The sequence below is a fragment of the Semicossyphus pulcher genome, unplaced genomic scaffold (genome assembly GCF_022749685.1).
Source record: "Semicossyphus pulcher isolate SPU_LCO1_2020_fin unplaced genomic scaffold, fSemPul1.0.p SCAF_19, whole genome shotgun sequence".
Lineage (NCBI taxonomy): Eukaryota > Metazoa > Chordata > Actinopteri > Labriformes > Labridae > Semicossyphus > Semicossyphus pulcher.
This window is the reverse complement of record NW_027211692.1, coordinates 10,410,198-10,430,834: the sequence shown is the minus strand read 5'-3', so window position 1 is coordinate 10,430,834 and position 20,637 is coordinate 10,410,198. Positions and strand designations below refer to the sequence as shown.

The following is a 20,637-nucleotide window of genomic DNA, read 5'->3' as shown; positions in this document are numbered from 1 at the left end:
ACATTTACCTGTGATTGTTGAAGTGTGCACATGGTCAATTAAGGCCGTGGTCAGACAGACGGTACTTTGAAGTGAAAGGAAGTCAAAGAAACCAGTGCTGTGGTCAAGTATTTGTGCTGACCAGGTGAGCTCCGTTACGGACGTAGCTTGATTATTGGGTAAAAAAATGGAGGAATATTTTGTACCTTACAACATATCATAACTAACCACTGCACAGTGTGTTGGCGTCTGAGAAGCCTTCAAACTCATGAATCTTATAGTCAAACCGACCTTCCATCACTAACGCAGCTTTTTGCGTTTCTTAACTAAAGAGCTGTTTTTAGTCTCAACGTGTGGTTAGCAGCTTTGTTCCCAGCACCCAATACGTTTCCTTGCACCTTGTCGATGATCTCATAAATCTGGAATCTTATTATTCTTGGCGAGTGCTTGAAGTGTTGGGTTTTTACAATGAGCTGTTGTATTAGACTTTGGATTATCGGTTAAATGAAATAATTAATTCAAATGAAAGAAATGTGAATAAGAGATGCATGGTGGTACAGTGGTTAGCGCTGTCGCCTCACAGCTAGAAGGTTCCTAGTTCGGACGAGGTGAGGCTTTCTGTGTGGAGTTTGCATGTTCTCCCCATGCATGCATGGGTTCCCTCCGGCTTCCTCCCACAGTCCAAACACATGCTTATTAGGTGCACTGTGACTCTGAAATTGCTAATAGGTGTGAATGTGAGCGTGACTGGTTGTCTGTCTCTGTGCGTCAGCCCTGTGATTGACTGGCGACCTGTCCAGGGTGTACCCCACCTCCCGCCCAATGACAGCTGGGATCGGCTCCAGAAAATATCTCTCTCCAGCTCTAACTCACGTTCCCACCGTCCTGTCCAGGTAACATCTCACCACCCGCGAGATTTCAGAGTGAGACCTCTCTTTGAGCGAGACTTCCTTTTCTGGTTACACAAAAAGGATCTTACTCTTTAAAAAACGGACGATCTTTGTAGGGATCATTTCCGTAATGTTGTCGGACACTTGGAGTAACAATCTGAGCCTGTCAGTGGCAAAAACAAGCACTTTCAGTGGACGCACTTTGATCAGGCACAATTACCCCAGGGGATTATGTTGCAGCCTCTGCGGCCTTATCGCGGCTACGGCGGAAGCCATCTACTCAACTGATTCCAAAAGTTTTTGTTCCTATGACTCATTTCGACACCCAAATTTGTAAAAATAGATCCCATGTTTTCAAATACTGAACTTCTCCTTTAAGTGTGTTCACAAGCTTTCAGTCGTAACAACATTGACAGTACAAAATTAATGTGTTGTATTTTATTGCTAAGAACTTATTAGTCCACCTATTTGTACTACAAAAAACAGTTAGTATTGTCTGCTGTCTTTCAGCAAAATATTTAGTCAAGTTCATGAACTCTACAAGTCGGATACCAAAATTTTCTTCAACTTTCTGAGTTCTACCAGTCAGGATTCTATTTTATTTGATTATTCCGACACTGTGAATGCACAGGATGTCCTGTAGTTGTGTGGGATCTCATGTTTTGGAAGTTCTAGAAAATGAAAGATGAAGGGGCTTCGTCGCTGTAATTTAGAATAGATATATGTTTTTTTCTTGGTTTGATTGAACATTTAAGATAATGTAAGAACAGATCTGAACTCAATTTCTACCATAGGTTTTTGGCTGACTGCCGGGGTCAGCCCTACACACGGTCTGTATGTGACTGACTGACTGACTGACTGAGAGAGTGACGGTACTTTCACAGCTGTAGAGAGAGAGAGAGTTGCGACATCGCAATGGCGGATGATCAAGCATCTTGGACCTCCACTGACGCGACTCTCTGTCTATGCGGCTCTGGATACTTTGTTCGGGGAGTAGGCGGGGCTGCTCCTCCGCTGCTCATCCCCTGTCCTCACCTACGTCCGCACCTGCTTTCAAACACGTTGTCATCGGCCTCATAAGGACAGTCCTTGTAACACATTGCTCACAAAAGCGTACATTGACCTGATCAGCCACACACCTGGTCTTGTTTTTAGACGTTTAAATGCAGAAATGCTACATATTAGCCTGTGAACTCATTATTAGGTGAATTAAACAAAAAGTCTCAGGTATGAGCCATCAGTCACATTAAATGGACGGTCAAAGAAGTTTTTCGTGCCAAGTGTCCGTTGGGGAGGCAACATATGGTCAGGGAGACTCGAGGTTAGTTCAACAAAGTCAACGGTGACTTGGCAAGCGATCAAGGTGGCGCAAGAGGGACGCTGATGGCCATACAGAAGTAATTAAATGTCATTGGCAAGTGTGGGGGAGTGTTATATTTGAAGGACTATTTTCAGCCTGAGTCACTGATGGCAGACGGACTCTCCTCTCAGGTCCTGCGCTGGGACTCTGTGTTTTTAGGCTTTTGTTAGGCTGGCTTTTGGCCAGGCGGTATTCATCTGTAACTCCCTTCCTGTGAGAGCGCTCCTTGATGTTTCACAGGATCTCCAGCTCCCTCGTGGACCGTGGCCTGGCACATTGGTTCTCGTCGCTGGTTTTCCTTCTGAAGGCGTGTGTCCTCTAAGACAGAGATATATAGACGCAGACAGCATTTGTGGCGATGTCAGAACTGTCACTCACCATATCTGAGGCCTCCCAGTGGTGACAAGGCAGCGTCTGAAAGCCCTCCTACTGCGTCTGGAGTCCAGATTCAGATGGAGGCTTAGATAGACAGGGCTGTCTTCAGTGTTTGTGTGGATGTTGGAGCTGTCTGGGACTTTGTGTGTGGCGGCTTTGCATGAGATGGTGGAGGAGATGTTTTGACAGCAGCGTTTTAATTTGTCGAACATCTGCAGTGTTCTCAAAAGTTTTAATGATGTGGGTAAGGGACACTTTGTTCAAATGGCCTCTGTGAGATTTGGTGAGGTTATATGGCTTTTTATGTCACTGAAACCACAATTGTTAATTAATGTCAAGTTGTTTGGGGTTCAGACCTTTAAGAATAAAAGCCCTCTGACCCCTCAGTGCTCTCTCAGGCCTTGGCAGTATTTCAGTTTTACAGTCGGGTGATGGGCACTAAATGATACAGTACAGTGGTTTGGTTCTAGTTAAAAGCAACCAATGCTGCACTCAGTCAATGCTGCACTTCAATAAAGGACAATAAAAACAACAACACTTGAATTGGTTTAAATTATCTGGCTTGAAGTAGTTAAGATTTTAACAGGTTTATTTTGTCAGAGATTTCAGTCAAACATTTTTTTTAAATCAGTTTTAAAAGACTTTTATTGACGTTGACACTGGTCTGCATCCTGCTCTGTGTATGCGTCCTCAAAGATGGTTGTATATATCAATAATAAAGAGGAGATTAGATGCCACATGTATGAAACAGTAAGTGTTTTGTTGTGCAGCATACCTTGTGCTGACATTATTCTGAGTATGTGTTGCCATACGTCCGCACCTGCTTTCAAACACGTTGTCATCGGCCTCATAAGGACAGTCCTTGTAACACATCGCCCACAAAAGCGCACATTGACCTGATGTGGTCAGCCACACACTAGGTTTTCACCTAGTCTTGTTTGTTTTTTTTATGCTTCAATCCAGTTGATGGAAATGCACCTATTTGCATTTCTTTTTTGCAAAATTTGAGAAATTTCACTTAAAATTTGAATGGAAACAAGACTATGTTGTTTTATGTTTATTAATAGAATACATGGATTGATTTGTATCAATTATGCATCAACATGTAAGCACCATTTAACGGATGCAAAGATGGAGCTTATTAAAAACCACTATTTTGTAAGTGAATGTAACGAAATGGTCATGGTAAGAAAATGAAATATTGTGGATTAAAAAGTTGAATCCCTCGTAAATGAAGAGGACCGAAAAGTGCAACCTTCCCCTCTGAAATGTTCTGGAGTAGCAGTATAGAGTACTGTTAAAAGAGTTAAAAGGCCCCAAAACTAAAATCAGAGGGTCTCTGTTTAATTCACAAAGAAGAAGATCTGCACCAGGACTGTATTGCTGGTACTTGATGCCTCCTTGCAGCTCATGCAAACATCAATACACCTAATTTAACCTCAGAGCACACACTGCACACGTTGGTTATTAATCTGCATTTTTCGCAGCACTCTGTCATCTCTCTTCTTAAATCTTTTAAAAACTATGATAAGTATGTGTTTTAACGTATTTCCATGACTAATACTTTGACTGAAGTGACTCTGTCTGACCAGTTCAGCACGGCTTCCTCTCCCGTATTCATATTTCTCAACGCGGCGCCTCCACGCTCGCAATCATATGAGTAAATCTGAGTAATGAGCTTAGAAAAGGCCTGTGCTCAAGCTGTGGATGGCAGACTCTCAGTACTGGGCATGTGCCAGTTCTTTCTGGTGGTGCCCCCTCCCCCTCACTCCCCCCTCCTCCCCTCTGCCCCCCCCCCCCTTCTCTCCTTCCTCAGCCAGTCCAGTCCCGGCGGAGTCTCCTTGCAAACAAAGCCTGCAGCATTCTGGGAAAGCCAGTTTTTCAGATGCTGTGGTTATAGTTGGATGAACCGCTCTCACAGCCACTCGATCGTCATCTTTTTAAAAATATGCAGTCGTAAAATATGATATTGTGTTGGTGTTACGCCATCAATAGGTCTGGTTGAATTATCCTCACGCATACATTTATCCGTCTTATCACGCAGCTCTCAAAAATAACTACATATTGACCTGTGATTAATCAGGCAGTCGATCCGTTAATGAAAGTAATGATTAAATGGGAAATTCCAATGATTTAAACTGAGAGAAGAAAACATAGACAGTCGATCAATATAATGTAATTCAGCCTATTTAGTGCAATTTATCAAGGTAATGATTGAGACTGTGAAGTTTTTTTCCAAAGTTGTGTACGCTGCAGTTTACCCACATAAATGTGGGTTAAAGCTTTACATTAATTTAACATTTATTCCCATCTTAATAGAATAATTGCCCTGTCACATTTTTCAGTACCAGTACATTGTAATGATAACTGGCCATTGTGTTGTGCCATTTCATCCTGGTTTCAGTGGCACCTATATTCACTGATACACTCCTACAAGTTTTAAAATATAGATTATATAGATAGATATAGAACAAAAGCTTTATTACAGTGGGAGGGTTTTGCTTTTGGTGTTGGTTGTTTGTCAGCAGGATTAAGGGAAAACTGATGGCTCAATTTCCTGATGCTTGGTGGAAGGATGCGACGCGGACCAGGAAGGAACACATTTGATTTCGGAGCAGATCGGACTCACACACAAGCAATGATGGTGGACGGTTAGGCTTGAGGAAGGTCTGCAGTCTACAAAATTCCCGTCTAGTTTTAAAGATGACATTGGCCGCAATAGTGACATACATTCTGTATTCGTGCATCTCTATTATAGTGTTTTACGGTTTTAAGTCTCTAGATGGTCGGATGGAACAATAAACGTCAAGTGTGGTTTACTTGTTCCACCAATTAAAAGGACCTATATTTCCATTTTCCTCATAAGTGATCTCTTGTGGTTTTGCACAGAAGGACTGAAGACTCTGAACAGAAAACGTGCTGTAACACTGTTATACTGCCATAGCAGGTCTTAAGGAGGAGGCTGGGTTGATGGATTGTATTGTACAAACTGTCTGACTTCCATACTGGAAATTGCAGTTCACATGCCCAACCAACAGTCAACATTAATATCCATCATTCATGAAAGGGATCTGCCTGAATCTCTGTGGTTTTAACTTCTCAAACTTTGGCATACCTGAATATAAGGCGATCATGTAGGAACATCATTACGATTATGATGAGTTGAGGAGTTGCTGATAGAGAACCTGCATCAGTAATAATGGATGGAGTGATGTTGCTTTAGATCTTGGTTTGTGCGGTAATGATCGGGACTCTCGCGTTGTTTAGACCGGTCTAGACTGAACAGATAATTTGGAGGCTCTTCATTAAGAGTGGACTGTGGATGTTCGTGTCCTTGAAAGTACACAATGGACCACTGGTTGTTGTTGCAGGAGTGGTGGATAAAGGCCCACAGACACGCTGGAGGAGGACTGGACTCTGTCCCAGAAAACCTCCCATCCTGTCAGCGGTGATGTGATGAAGCCGTTTAGACAACCGCCATCAGACCGTACTGTGCCTCTTTCAGAGTCACCAAACCAGAACAGAGAATCTGACTTTCAAGTGACCTTAGACTTCTTTTAATCCCTGTCATCTCGTAATTACTATCTTTTATTTTTTTCAACGTATATCTGTGAAGAATAATAGATATATGCATATACATTGGCCCTCACAACTCTCACTAATAGTTACATTTGTTTGCTATTTTATTAACTTCTTGTTGAAACAAGCCTGAGTTATAAGCTTCTTAAGTTTCTTATAAAGTGTTTTAATGTTTTATAGACTCCAAACTCCAATCCAGTCTCGCTTCTTAAAGTCGAGGTGAAATGAAAAATGTCATTGTAATCCTTTTAGATCACATCCCCGGTAATATTGTGCATCTATTTGACAATATAGGCAAAAAAAAATACAGAAAATCTATTTCTTCGTATTCTTATATCAAAATCCGATCTTTTTTACTTCCTTTAAAACAAAATATCACATGTGCTTACGTAAGCTTGTACAAACCAATTTCAACCAATAATATCATGACATCCACCTGTCAATCAAGCACCAAGAACGCTCGGTCAGTATGTCTCGCCTGTTTCACTCGGAAGTACGTCACGATACGGAAGCTAGATACTCTCGAAATGCCGTTTCAGATCGACTTTAAGTTGTCAGTCGCACTGTAAACAATGCAACACACAGAATAGGGAATCTCTGAAATCTCTTATGGCTAACTGCTGGCTACACCCAGAAAGTTGGCCGACGCTCCCAGAGGCTATATTGTCAGTAGACTTTAGCCAATGGGCTCCGAGACTGGCTAAAATAGTATGTGAATGGTGAATGGACTGTACTTATATAGCGCTTTTCTAGTCTTCTGACCGCTCAGGCACCTTTTCACTACATGTTATATTCACCCTTTCACGCTCACATTAACACACAGATGGCAAAGGCCTGAGTGCCAATCTCCAGTCAGGATGTAGAGGCATTCATACACCGAAGGCTCTGCCTTCAGGAGCAGTTTGGGGTTCAGTGTCTTTGCCCACGGACACTTCGACATGTATACTGTAGCAGTCAGGGATCAAACCGCCAACCTCCCAACTGAGAGACGTCCAACTCTACCACTGAGCCACAACCTATGTGAGATTTTTGAGAGATTTTGTAGTATGACCAAAGCCTTAGTGTGAAACTAATAGTATTTAAAGTGCACACGCCGCCATGAATATCCTACAATGCAGTAGAGATGATTCACTACATGGTGGCGTGGGCCTTGCATTTTCAATCAGCCCAAAGACTTCTAAAGACATGCAGAAAAAAAGTTTATAGATCTGGCTGTTTCACCTCTCCATCCGGCAAGGTGACTCTCAGGAAGTGACCTGATAACACCTTCTGAGCAGTGCATTTAAAAACTGTGTTGAACGACAGTTATTGACTATGTGTAGCATAGTATACAATTTTGGACGCAGCCAGTTTTGTGATATTAACATTAAATCCAAAAAGGAAGCAAAAGCCATCATATTGTGATTTATTGCATTATTCATAATTTCTATACTATTTATGTCTTTCTTCAAATTTCTGTGTCACTTGCTCAACCGACTCCATCTTCAATCAAGACCACATTTAATGCATTCCCTCTATTTTGGGGAAACATACGTGCATCTGCCTTAGAAGTGCTCGAGTGTTGGTTCTACAGTGCGTCTCTCTGAACCACAGCTATAGTGTGTATACGAGAGTCATAGGAACAGGAAGTGAGCGTGTGAGAGGGAGTGAGCGGAGTGGGAATTATATGGAAGCGGATACGTTGATTGGAAGATGTGTGGCGCTGATGAGGATGTCTGAGCGGCTCGCATGCAGTGTACTGTAGGAGCTGTTAGCTGATTTATCGATGCTGAATAAACAGATCATAACCAGCTGTAATTAAGACGAGCAGCATGGAAAGCTCTAATAAGCTCTTTGTGGTATGAATTTAAAACACCTTGTCTTGCAAAAAATGGCTGAATCATGGCTGAACTGAGGAATTTCTGTGACTTGCAGCTGTGCCAAAGACGCCCGATAATGTGCCCCTCTGGCAGTGCGATGTTGGTTCGCCCTTTGAGCCTTTGGCAAGCCAAGCCCATTTTACACATCTCTCTCTCTGTCCCTCTCTCTTTCTCTGTGCTGTGTGTTCGCGCAGGTGTCAGCACATCCATTGCATCCCTGACTGAGCATTGCTTGTCCGAGGAGGGAACTTTGCCCTTAAAGAGGGATAAATAATGAAGAGAGCAAATCTATCTTGGATTGTTCTCGTACAAAAGTGGAAGTAGAGACACTGAGGTCATTGTCTTGTCCGCTCAATACAACCTTGAGGAAAACATCCTACAGACTGGACTGGAAAATACCCTTTGGTTACATAATGAAAAATGTGCAAAAAATGTTGAATAGAGTTTTGCATGCAAGTTAAAGTAATAATCTCGAATATTTTAATTTAAATAAATGTCTGTTAAGTCACTATCTATCGTCGAATGAGGTAACACAATGGTGATTGAGCCTATGGCCCACTGATGAAAGCCTTTGCATTTGCAGTATTACAGACTGGGTGTCTGTGGCGACTGTAGCGGAAAAAATCACAAGCGGCGCCCAGTTAGTGACGCGTTTTCCATCAGCCAGCAGTGGTTGGTCTGCCAGAGAGGGTAGGCGGAGCTAAGCGGCTGCTTTTCCGCTCTCTGCAAGTGTCGCGAGTAAACAGTAATCTACTATGGCTGAACAAACAAAGAAAAGATCGATGACTAAAGATACAACTTCAAAAATAAGTGAAAATCCAAAGAAAAAGAAACAAATTCGACGCTCAGATGAAGGCAAACAGTCTGAAAAGGAAAGCGACCGTCAGCGAGGAAAATCAAGAGTTACAACTGGAGCCAACCTAGTCTAAATACATCCAGCACATATAAACACTCTTCTCTTACTGGACGTCTTGTGCTCATCAGCAATCAGTTATTGTGTACTCTGTTGAATCTATGCTGTATAAATACTTGTTTAGGTTAGCATTTGTCAGAGGGCTCTGTTAGAAAATGATGACGTGTGTGTGAAATGCAGATTTACTATTGAATCATCTCAAAGTGACCTTTGTGACCTTTGACATCTGAGATGGTTCAGACTGTCTTCAATGAAATTGGAGGACCTTGGGGTGTCTTTGTTTCTTGAGATTTGCTTTTAGGAACTGGATCTGACTGGATCGTGGTGATAGCTAAGAGAAGCAATACACACTCCTATTGAGGACTGTGGGTAAAACTGGCTGAATGGGAGAGTTATGGTCAAACTGGCAAATTTTTAATGTTGCTTCTTGGTCCCAGCACTTTAATACATACATTCATTAAGACAACAGAGACTAACCAGAGAGCTTTCTTTATTCATCAAGGCCCACATGAAGATATGAGAGATAGAGTTAAGCCAGCAGATGGTGGAGAAAGACTTTGAGGCAGAAAGATGGTTGTTAACAATAGTTTGTGTTTAGGGAATTTGATGGCGGTGGAAAGCCAAAATGAGTCGTGTTATTGAACTTTGGCCAAAGCTTCATCATATCGCCCTCAGATCATTTCCATAAGAAGGCAGAAACAATAACACCGGGCATAAACCTACAGAATGTTATTTGTTTTAGGATTATGGACTTTCTAAAGGGCCTGGGTGCAGCCTCGAACAGATCAGCCACAAACTGTCGTAGTGTGAGTAGCAGGACAAACCCAGCTGACCTCTGCCTGAGCCCTGCGGTGCCACGGATGGTGCCCAGAGGTGCCAATGTCACTGAGGCCGTTACACTTATTTGTTTTTTTCTCTCTGCGTCTATTTATAGTTGTCTTTCTCTCTTCTGTCTTTTCTCTTTAAATTACAAATACGCACAAAGCACACACGCATGTCCTTTATAACCACTATTATCATGTAACATATGTACGCTTCATTTGCACCAAAGGGAAGCCAAAGCCTAAGCCTCATACATGGCTAGAATGTCTAAGGTCAAAGTACTAAACTGAAGCCACATTTTAAAGAGATATTCGTTGGTGGTGTCTATAATGTTATTCCTGGGTAATAAAGGTTTATCTTAAAGTTTCTGTTGTGGTATTCAGGATGTATTAGAGGACTTTCTGCACATATACTTTTTACAATTTATCTTGAAAGGTGCAAACACTCAACGGGGAGACTCCAGCACACAACTCACCCAAACTGTAACTTTATTACCCACTAATTCAGGGACAGACTTTTGCATCTATAGGGCCCTATTCCCGCTTCACTGCAGCTTAGCCAGCAGTACATGCACCCTTACTAACACACACACATGATATTTACATAGATGCATCCTGAATGTAACTAAAACTAAAAAGTGTAATGTGTGTGTGAGTTATATTGTTCAGTTTTATATTTAATGTATTCTGTGTTCTTGATTTATTGTGGTTTATTTATGTAATTCATTTGTTTAGAGATCATTTCCTGGAGCTCTAATGTCAGTTTGGTTTTTAGTGTGTCCTGTTTTATTTTGTAGTTGTGTGTCATGTCCTGTTTTACTTCCTGCCTTTCAGATGGTGTCCCCTTCCCTCATTGTGTTCACCTGTGTTAATTGGTCTCACCTGTCTCTGATTATCCCCAGTGTATATAGTCTTTGTCTTCCCCTTTGAGCTTGCCAGTTCAAAGTCGTCCATCCTGTGGAACTATAGTCTTTCGTCATGTCATCCCTCTCGGTCATACCTGGTTGTGAATCCCTCCTCTTGTTTCCTGTGTTTTCTCCTTTGGATTAATTTTGCTTGGACATTTATACAGTACGCCTTTGTTGTCCGCCTTTTGTTTTTTGCTTTATTTTTGTCGACTTAGTCCTCAACTTTTTTGTTGTCTAGGATAGATGACGGTTTCTTTTTGCCAAAATTGTTGCCTGCAATTGCTGGGGATCATCTGAGAAGGTAAATTTAGCAGGATGGTAAAGGCACCTAGAAACCCAACCCAAGTTCATCCTGAAATTGTGGAGTTCCCTCCGTTAGATAACATTACATTAAGATAAATAAACATTAGATTAATAAGCAGGTAAATATCATGAGAGTTGTTTCAGTACCGTTAATACTATTGGTATCAGCGTCCTATATGGCCTAAGAAATTGCCTCGAGTTTCGGCTACTTTACTGCCATTCCAGGGGTCCAATACCATATTTTTTAAGTCCCCCAAAAAACTACCAAACTGTGGTAAATTATCTTGTTGCGATAATTTATCCACCAATATTATGTGGCCTTTTTATCACACTAGTATCAGTGGGGGGCTCCGTATTGGCTATTGCTCAAGTGTAGGTATTGAAATCGAGAAGGAAAATTCGATCTCCAAATCCATATCATGTAGCATGCATGTAACTGTCTATTATATCTCTCTCCTATTTGGAGCGTTTACATTCTGTATATTTAAATTCTACAGCTCCGGATTAACACAATAGATGTATACAGATACACACAGGCATATCCCAAACACCACACACACACACACTCAGGCCATTCTCTGATGTGACCTTCAGCACATGCGGGCTGGCATTCAATTACCGCCCTGTCAGTGGCCCATCCAGCCCAGTGGCTGCACGTCCTTGAGACTCTGCGTCCAGTCTATATTCCATTACATCCTCCACATCGGGAGCTCCGTCCGGCATAAAGCAGCGCTCATATCCTCATCGAGCCACATGCAGCAGCCTGATGTATCCTTTACAAAATCTCTAACTGCAGTGAGCAACGCTTATCCCTGAATCCAATCCAGGCAGGAGGTAAATATTAGATTTAAGTTTTACTGGGTGAAATATTGTGCCGGTGTCATCCAAGCACTGCTCATCCAATATCGCCTCTCACTGAACTCCCTCAGTTTTCATATTTTCCCACAATATTGTTCAGTGTGTTATTGGACGTCATTACTGTCAAAACATTTCTCCAGCTCGCCTCTGCCTGATTATTGCCCAAAATTGCTGTGAAAGTCTATTTACTGTACAAATCTGTGATCATTACTGAAAGTACAGTGTTGTGTGCTTTTGGTGCCAGAGCCGTTTTTCAGCCACTGACACTTGAAAAACACTCTGAGTTGAAATCTCCTGCGGATTTAACCCCTCGTGCCCCTGCTGTTCTGCTGCGATGATTCATGTGTTGGCCTGCACAGCTGTTGATTGGCCGCGAACAGATGCCTCTCATTGGTCTGTGGTTTTGTTGTGTTTATCGGTTTGTCTTAAGCTGCTTTATTCAGTCTTTAATGTTTCCTTAGAAAGGTGCTCTATTAATAAAGACCATTATAATTATTAACCAAGTGAGTCAGCGAAAAACACCGAATATTCTTTATAGTCTGAGTCTCTTATGTGAGGCAGTGTTTCCCAGGCTGGTCGAGACAACTTAAAAGGGTCACACATTAAACCTAATATACTGAACAACAGGTTCACATAGTTTAGGTTGGCCCAGTATCTTGTTAATAAGAAGAAGAGCTTTACAAAGTCCCCATCAGGCATATGCATTGAGTACCAACTATTATTAGAATTAGATGACAAAGAACCAGTCAACTTTCTTACTTTTGCTTAAGCTTGAACCAACATATAATATCACACCATCAGCCCATCAATCAATCTTTACATTTTAGCAGCAAAGAGCTAAGATTCATAGTAAGCTAGCTACAGCAAGATACCTCCCAACGTGATGCTGTTTCATCTTGACTTTATACTTATGATGCTGGTGTGGACTGAAGATACTGTTAACAACAAATTTGAACTTGTATAGCTCTGGAGCTGATGAAGGCCTAAACTTGGATTATATAAAATTGGGGATTTCATTATATGCAGATGATGTAATGTTTATGTCTGAGTTTGAGTCTGACCTACAAAACATGTTAATTGTGGTTAATTAATGGCGTTGCAAGTGGAGTATATTAATAACTTTTATTAATAAAAAAAGTTTCCTCCTTGATGTTGCTGGATAGCTCCAGAAATATTTTAAAAAAAACTGAAATTACAAAATGATTTTTCCCAGTGAGCACCAAATTTGGTTGAAAACAGGGTGACATCAGGTCTGAACGTCGAAGACTTAAGTTCAACCTTTTATCAACCGGCTAAAATACGGTTACGACATCGACGATTCAGAAACACATTTTTATAATTTTGATAATTTGTTCATTTTAATGTTGACAGGGTGATGAAAGAGATGATTGTAGCGGCATTTCTCCAAAATCCTTTTGCAGCAGTGGATAACAAAGACGTAATTTCAACACTTTTTTTTCATGCAAAAATTCAAAATCCAACTCTTTATGGGCTGTGTGATGTCAAGAAGGTTCAGAGACATCGTAAAGGCAGCAGTTTTAAATATTCTCCACAGAAAAAGAAAAAAGAAGACTGAGCATACCCAGGAACTTAGGCTGTGCAGCTCTGACTACGACGGCATAACGACCCCAGATGCTGACTACTTCATTAATACCTGATGTAAAGACGGTGATGAGCGCTGGCCTTGAATGCAGTGCTCGTGAGAGCGAAAAAAAACTCCACCTATGTACGCAATCATTTTTTCGTTGGTGACTGTGATGCACTGCTCACTTACACAACCACTTTAGACGCTATGAGACTTTAAATTGCTGTGAATGTGTGATGAATCTTGTGACAGAAGCAGGTGAAATCTTGTCTGAACATAAACGTTTAATCGTCTTCAAATAGTCGGTGAAAAAGCTTTCACTTTTGAACGTCTTCTCAACAGAAATATGCTCACTGGGTTGGTATGCCACAAATACGCCAATATTTCATGTGATGCATGAGCCTGAATTAAACTACTGCAGGGTTTTGGGGCTTAAAAGGGTCTAACTGTAGACACAGAGAATGGCGCTGTACCAAAGTTATAAGGGCTTTGGACCAGGATCCCTACAATCAAAGTGTGAAATGATCCAACTGTAGCAACATCGAATCAAAATGGCAGAGGACTGAATGAATAAGAGTTTTTATTACATTGCATGGATGTCATTAGGAAGAGTTAAGAGGTGCACACGTATACTTACAGAAATCATTTTACTGTATATGTTAACACATCATTGATCTGGAAGCCATAGATTTTTATTTACAGTTTTCTTCCACTGGACACTACGTCTGGTCGATTTCTAAATAATGAGGAGGAAAAAGAAAAGTGAGAGCTGTGAGATTTTCTTTTGCCCCATTTTCTTTTGTCCTGTACGGCTAGGATGATTCAGAAGTTATGAGTTAATGGTCCATGAAATGCTTCAACAAAACCCTGAAATATTAAATTTTGATGCATGTAGGTTTTTCTAACTTAAGCCTGGAAATTTTGACTTGTATTTATTCTGTTACTCCGTATCTGAAGTTCTGATGGTGAAAGATACTGAAGAGGTGCACTTGAATGAAGTCCCCTGTGTGTCATTCATGTGCATATGTTCTGCTGCACTAATTTGAGAATCTTCCAGAAATGTGTTTGTTGTGTAATTGATCCAATTACCTCTTTGTGCCTTCAAAATGTGCTCAAATGAGACAAATTTAGTGGTCAAAACTCATAACTTCTAGACTTCTGACACTGATGGCCGTCAACAGTAGACACTGCTTCATTTTCTGACATTTTATCGTCCCGACCATCATTTGATTTATCAGTATTATCCTTGGTTGCAGCCCAGGCTCCCCGTGGCCCTGCTGGTTTAACCTTTGCCAAACAATGAGGAATGATTCCCTCTGTATTTTGCTTTTGTACATGAAGCGGCTGCTGTACGGATGATTTATCTGACAGGTGACTGAATTGTTACCCCTCTGGAATTCATGATCATAGCAGTAAATCCACTATGATGTGGGGAGAGATACATAAAACATATTGGTGCTGTGGATTTATTATCTGTTTGATTTATGCAGATCTTACTCAACAGTTTTTACCTCTGTGTATTTAAAGAGTTTTTAGCTTCACTTGTAATTTACAGCACCAAAGCAATCATGAATTGCCATCATCTCTTAACCGTATTGATCCCTTTATGTCCACAGTAGGGTTTATTTGGAACATCTTAAGCATGAACCCTTGTATAACATTTATGTCTTGTTGAGAGCATAAATATTTTCTCCTGAATAAGCCCCCATAAACCCTGCTGGGTCACCCTGTCTCCATTAAGGAAATGAAAAAGGCAAAAGTGGCGACCAAGCCTGTGTTGATTGTCCCCTCATGAGGATCTCATAAAGGAATTGGAGAATTATTCGCCCTCCAATATATTATCTCAAGTCTTTAAAGTCTTGTCTCTGTCCAAGACGTGCTCCCAACGCCACAGAGATCCAAAAATAATGCCAGCCAGAAACCTGAGCCGCTAAACTTCTGCAACCTGAACCGTCTGCAGAGAAAAACAATGGGTTTCAGCAGCATGCGCGGCGTGTGCAGCCGCTGGGTTTGAGCCTGTGCTTCATGTCAAGTGACTCTACTTACTCAAACCAAACAATGTGTCCAGTGTGTTTCATTATGGATGCGAGCCTGCTCTCTTTTTTTTGTGCAGCAAAAAGCACAAGTGCCGTGCTCACAAGTATAGACAAAAGTGTCATAATTTGTTATCCAACACTCCCGATTTAGGTACACAAACTTTGTCTTTCCTGAAAGTATACAGCATTCAGCATACAGCCTTATCCCAGACTTGGTTGTCTCAGATTGTGCTGAGTTATAACATATATTAGAATATCTTTGAGTCATTTTTAACACAAACAAACATTAACATGCTGACTGCTGTGCTCCTGGAAAACTGTCATACTGTAAAACCTGTCACCCTTCTGTGATAACTTGCAGCTTTAAATGTACATTTTATATTTCTTATTTTAAATATTTTGAGGTTGATACTATCAAGATATAAGATGATTTTTAAATATACAAAATGTGAACCTTCTTGAGTTTGATATCTTTTGGGACACGGGTAGGATGGATTGAATGCAGGGCTTTTATAGGCTATGTAGCAGTTTTAAGCTAGGTGTATCTGGTAAACTCGATAATGAGTTTATGCAACAAAGTAATGGGTTTAGCTCAATTATAACATTTTGGCTAGTTAGTGTGAATGTTTTTAATGTCAGTCATGTCTGTAAGCTAAAAACGAGGCCTAAGAAGGAGATGGATAGCTTAGCTTAGCAAAAAGACTGAAATAGCAACAAACAGCTAGCCTAGCTCTGTCCAAAGCTAACAAAATCCAACCACCAGCCCCTCTAAAGCTCTTAAATTGGCATGTGTTGTTTTTCTAACTTGTTAAAAAAGTGCAAAGGTGGAATAAATGAGAGGAGCCAGTAGCCTGTTAGCTTACTCAAAGTTAGCCATGAAAATAGTACAACTTCAGGTTTTATCACTTTATATGGTGAACAGTTTCAGAGGGGCTGATATGAATTTGTTAGCTTTGGATAGAGCCATGCTAGCTGTCCTCAGTTGTTATGCTGTGATAAGCTAAGCTAACTGGCTGCTGTAGCCTTTTATTTCACAGATAAACACACAATTTGTTACAATCTTTGTCTATATCTCTTGGCATAAAAGACAATTTCCAAAAATGTTGAACAGCTGCTTTAAAACACCCACATTGATATTCACTGATCTAGAAAAATTTGCTGCATTTGCCTTGGCACAAGCCCTGCATGAGGTGTTGAAAGGGGGAATTATAGTCTTTATAAAGGTGTTATAAATAAGGCTGCAATGGAGCATGCTCAGGTGTGAGTTTCAGGCTCTTTGCAATCCTGTAAGGATTTGTTAAGCAGATTTCTGATATTGTTTTGCTTTAAACTGGATGAGACAGGTTTCCTCAGAAGCGCATTAAAAGGTCCGGATTTTTTTTGTACAGGTTGCAGGGCAGAGCGTCAAACTCTGAAACAATCGTCTCCCTTTTAATTTCTGTGCATTCTGACTTGATCCACAGTGCTGATCAAACATTGACTCCCTCTCAATTTCGTTTTAATTAAAAATACTGCTTTATTATCGGCATGATTTAGATGCTCTAAATGTAGTTTTGTCTTTTTTGTGATGCACAGCCTCTGTGTCTCGTAGTTGTCAGTCAACTTCCCCTTATCCTACTTGTGAGATTTAGGCAGCGGTTTTTGGGTATTAATCCTGTTGTAGATTAGTATTCAGACTGGTGCAGTTTGTATCCTCGTGTATCAGGAAGAGACCTGAATTGGCTGTTGAATGGTCACATGGAGATCTTCGAGTCGGGCACACAAGTTTAGTTTGGTTTATGATGCTCGGTACGGCAAAGGTTAGCTTAACAAACTGCTAACTGAGGAACAACATCTCCACGATAGGAAGTATAATTTGATTAAATCTGTTTCAGTCCAAAATCTGTGCTGGCCCAAACGACTAAAGTGGATTAATTCTGTCACAGGATGAGGCAGATTAAACCGGCGGACACAATCACTAAGTGATGCATATGGCCTTTAGGGGTGGAGTTTAAATTTTCAACAGGAAGAAATTTGGCTTTAAGTCTACTGTGCACGGCTGAAAAAACACAGTGCTTTCAGGTCATACGATGGAGATGGTGTTGGATGATCATTACACATAGTAGGGCCACTGCAGCCTGAGCCCATAATACCTCAAGTCCCAATGTATTTGTTCTGCTTGTAAAAATGAGCCTGTTAATGCAAATGACGCTGCTAATGAAAGCGTTAAGTTATTCAGCTGGTGTTTCTCCGGAGTGATACGTCAGCATGTCCCTTGATCCCTGAAGCGATTTTCCCCCTGGGCGAGGGCGGGTAGTCATGCTCGCTCTGACGGCGGAGATACAGCCGGTTCAATGAGAGCGGGGGTGGCAGCTGGAGAAAATCCATTCCCAGAGTGAGCGTTCTGCTGAGGCAGGTATGCCGACCTTTCAGTCATCTGATAGGTCAACGCTCGGCAGCGTGCCTGGACATTCATGGCTAAACGCCAGGGCCTGGTGGTGCTCATAGTAAAGCTTATCTGAGCAGCAGCCAGCTATGATCAATGGAAGCGCTTGGCAGCTCATTTATAGTACAGTATGGCACAGCCACAAAACACTCACCAACAGATGCAGGTGACAGATGACGATAGGCTGTTCTGTGGAAGGATGAGGATGAGGGTTTACCCATGTGCATGGTGACTCAGAATGTGGGCCATGTGGAGTCAATGTATCTGAAGCTAAATGTAGTTTTAATGTGGTTTAGTCGATCACCTGTAATTCCCACCCAATTATTGTTTGTAAATTAGAGTTGGATGCAATGAGATTTTTCTGCTTAGTCTGCAGGATTTCTGTGCCTGCACCTTGTTAGCTTGCATGTCGAACTACAGCCCCATTGAGTAAAACGTTGAAATGTCCTTGTTTTTCTTTTTAACCTAATGTTGTTTCTTCGTTCTCTCAGGTGCCCACGGAGTGAGAGAGGAGCCCCGCTTTGTGACGGCGCGCGCCGGAGAGAGCGTGATCCTGGGGTGTGACGTGTCCCCTCCCCTGGATGGCCAGCAGCCTCCCTATGTGGTGGAGTGGTTCAAGTTTGGAGTGCCTATCCCCTTCTTCATCAACTTCCGCTTCTACCCTCCTCATGTGGATCCAGAGTACACTGGTAAGATGGCTGTAGATGTTGCTGCAGCACAGCACAATAATCCAGCACTGAAAAAATACATTGTAAAAAGTCTGAGATTCAGTTTATCAGAATTTTGATGCATCTCGGTAGGGATCAGGATCTAGTCTTTTCTTCGCCAGGCCAGGTCAATCCTCGGGACTGTTTGTGACCATAAAAGATAAAATGTCAGCATGACAGCCTAAAAAGGGGGGACTAAAACGTCATTAATCCATCCATTTGCACAAGAAAGTATCCCCCCCTAGTCTATGTTTTGTCGCTTGAGATAAGGAAAGTCTATATTTTGCTCAAATTTACTGACATTATCCCCCGGGTCTGATGTCAGACTGAGGTTACTAATAATAGTCTACCAACAAATAATTGTAGAGACGGTTGAAATATGTATAAATGTTGCCAATAATGATGCTATGCATGTCATCAATCTCGTCATTCCGGCTCTTCTTTGAGCTTGCTCTTTCTCCGACTCTGCCTCCGTGCTGTCGACAAGACGAGCCTCCTGAATTTGCACCCTGTCAAAACTTTATTTCAAATTGCAAACACATCCTCAGCAACAAAACAAACAAGTACATTTTCCAAAATGTCAAACCATTCCTTTCAACTACAGCCAGGAAACCTGAGCATATTATTATGCGTTGCTGACGTTTGTTTGACCTTGTTTCCGGGAAGATGTTATAAACAGACCCCGGCTACATGAACACATTATTTACTTAAGATAGATGGCATCAGTATTGTCAGCCACTCGTGTGTTACCGGACCAATCTGTCCCTACAGCAGAGTATGAAGCTCGGTGAATCCATCTTTTTAAGTCCAACAAACAGCTGCATATAGTAATGATACATTACTTCAAAAACATTACAGATTTTAGCTGTTTACTGTCATTATTCTGCAGACATCTCTATGATTTTACAGTATACAGAATTCCCCACACTTCTGCAAACCTAATTACGAGCTACGAGCCATTTCCAACAGTCAGCTGTGCAAATGTGCTGTGTCCATGTACCTGCCAATCCTATTTCACTGAGAAGATTGACCCACAATTTCAGCATGATCCAGCGTTTTCCCTCAGATTGGTGCTTGAGCTGTTTGGCCTCTAAGTGTAAGACACAGTAGCGTGCAATGAGGCCTTCGAGCACTAAAATGTTCTTGAGCTACACTTCTCTCTGTTCTAACATGGCGCTCCGGCCCGTGCATCTGCTGCCTCCGAGTGCAAAGAGGGAAATAACTGCGTCTCAGCAATTTACGACTGCATTGTACATACATTCTGTCTGCACAGTCTGGTGACAATGCAGCACAGAGCACGTACAGTGTAGAGTCAATACAGTATATTAAAAACCCGACATGCCGTACATATAATGGGGGGGTTTACAACGAAGAGTAATCTGATGTGCAGGGGCATGAAATCACAGCTTTTATGAAGCCGTTACACACAAATGAATACCGTTTAATTGAAGAATGACTCACAGGAAATGATTAAACCTGCATTAACTGATTGTTTGGCCACCTGGGGGCAGAGGAGACGGGCTGTAAACAAAACACTGACACACACTAGGTTGCCAGACGCGTTTGTATAAATACATACAGTATATAATATAAATGAGGCAGACAAAATATTGACATACAAACAGAAAAAGAGTTAAGCCTTAAAAGTGACACTGGACCATCACCTCTCTAATCCCTCTGATCATAATCGTCATGAAGGTAGGCTCTGTTGCAGGACTGTTGTATTAGAGCCCATTAGCTTTGGTTTTTAGTGTATTATGTATGTGCTTTTAAAGTTATTATGAAGATTTTTTGATGAAATAAATGTCTTAATTCGCTATCTTTCTGCAAAGAGATATGACAATCGTGATTTTGCCTAGCAGAGGTTGGTTCACTAGTGATGGTAAGCTAACACAACAGACTTACTCTTTAGTTTAGACGTGTGTCGTCCTGTTTCTTTGGTCTCTGCAAGAAAATGGTTACTATAGCAACCATCCTAAATCACTTGGAGTTCTGTATCCGGCCATATGATGAATTAAATTAACCTTAGCTCTCTTTTA

General features: G+C 41.4%; 1 protein-coding gene across 1 annotated transcript in view; it reads left to right on the top strand.

Moving 5' to 3' along the window:
* Nucleotides 1–20,637, top strand: part of igsf9ba (immunoglobulin superfamily, member 9Ba) — a 77,411-nt gene that overhangs the window by 4,302 nt on the left and 52,472 nt on the right. Inside the window, exon 2 of the mRNA XM_069668927.1 lies at nt 18,383–18,580. Coding sequence (XP_069525028.1) covers nt 18,383–18,580 — 198 coding nt within the window. The remainder of the gene's footprint in view (nt 1–18,382; nt 18,581–20,637) is intronic.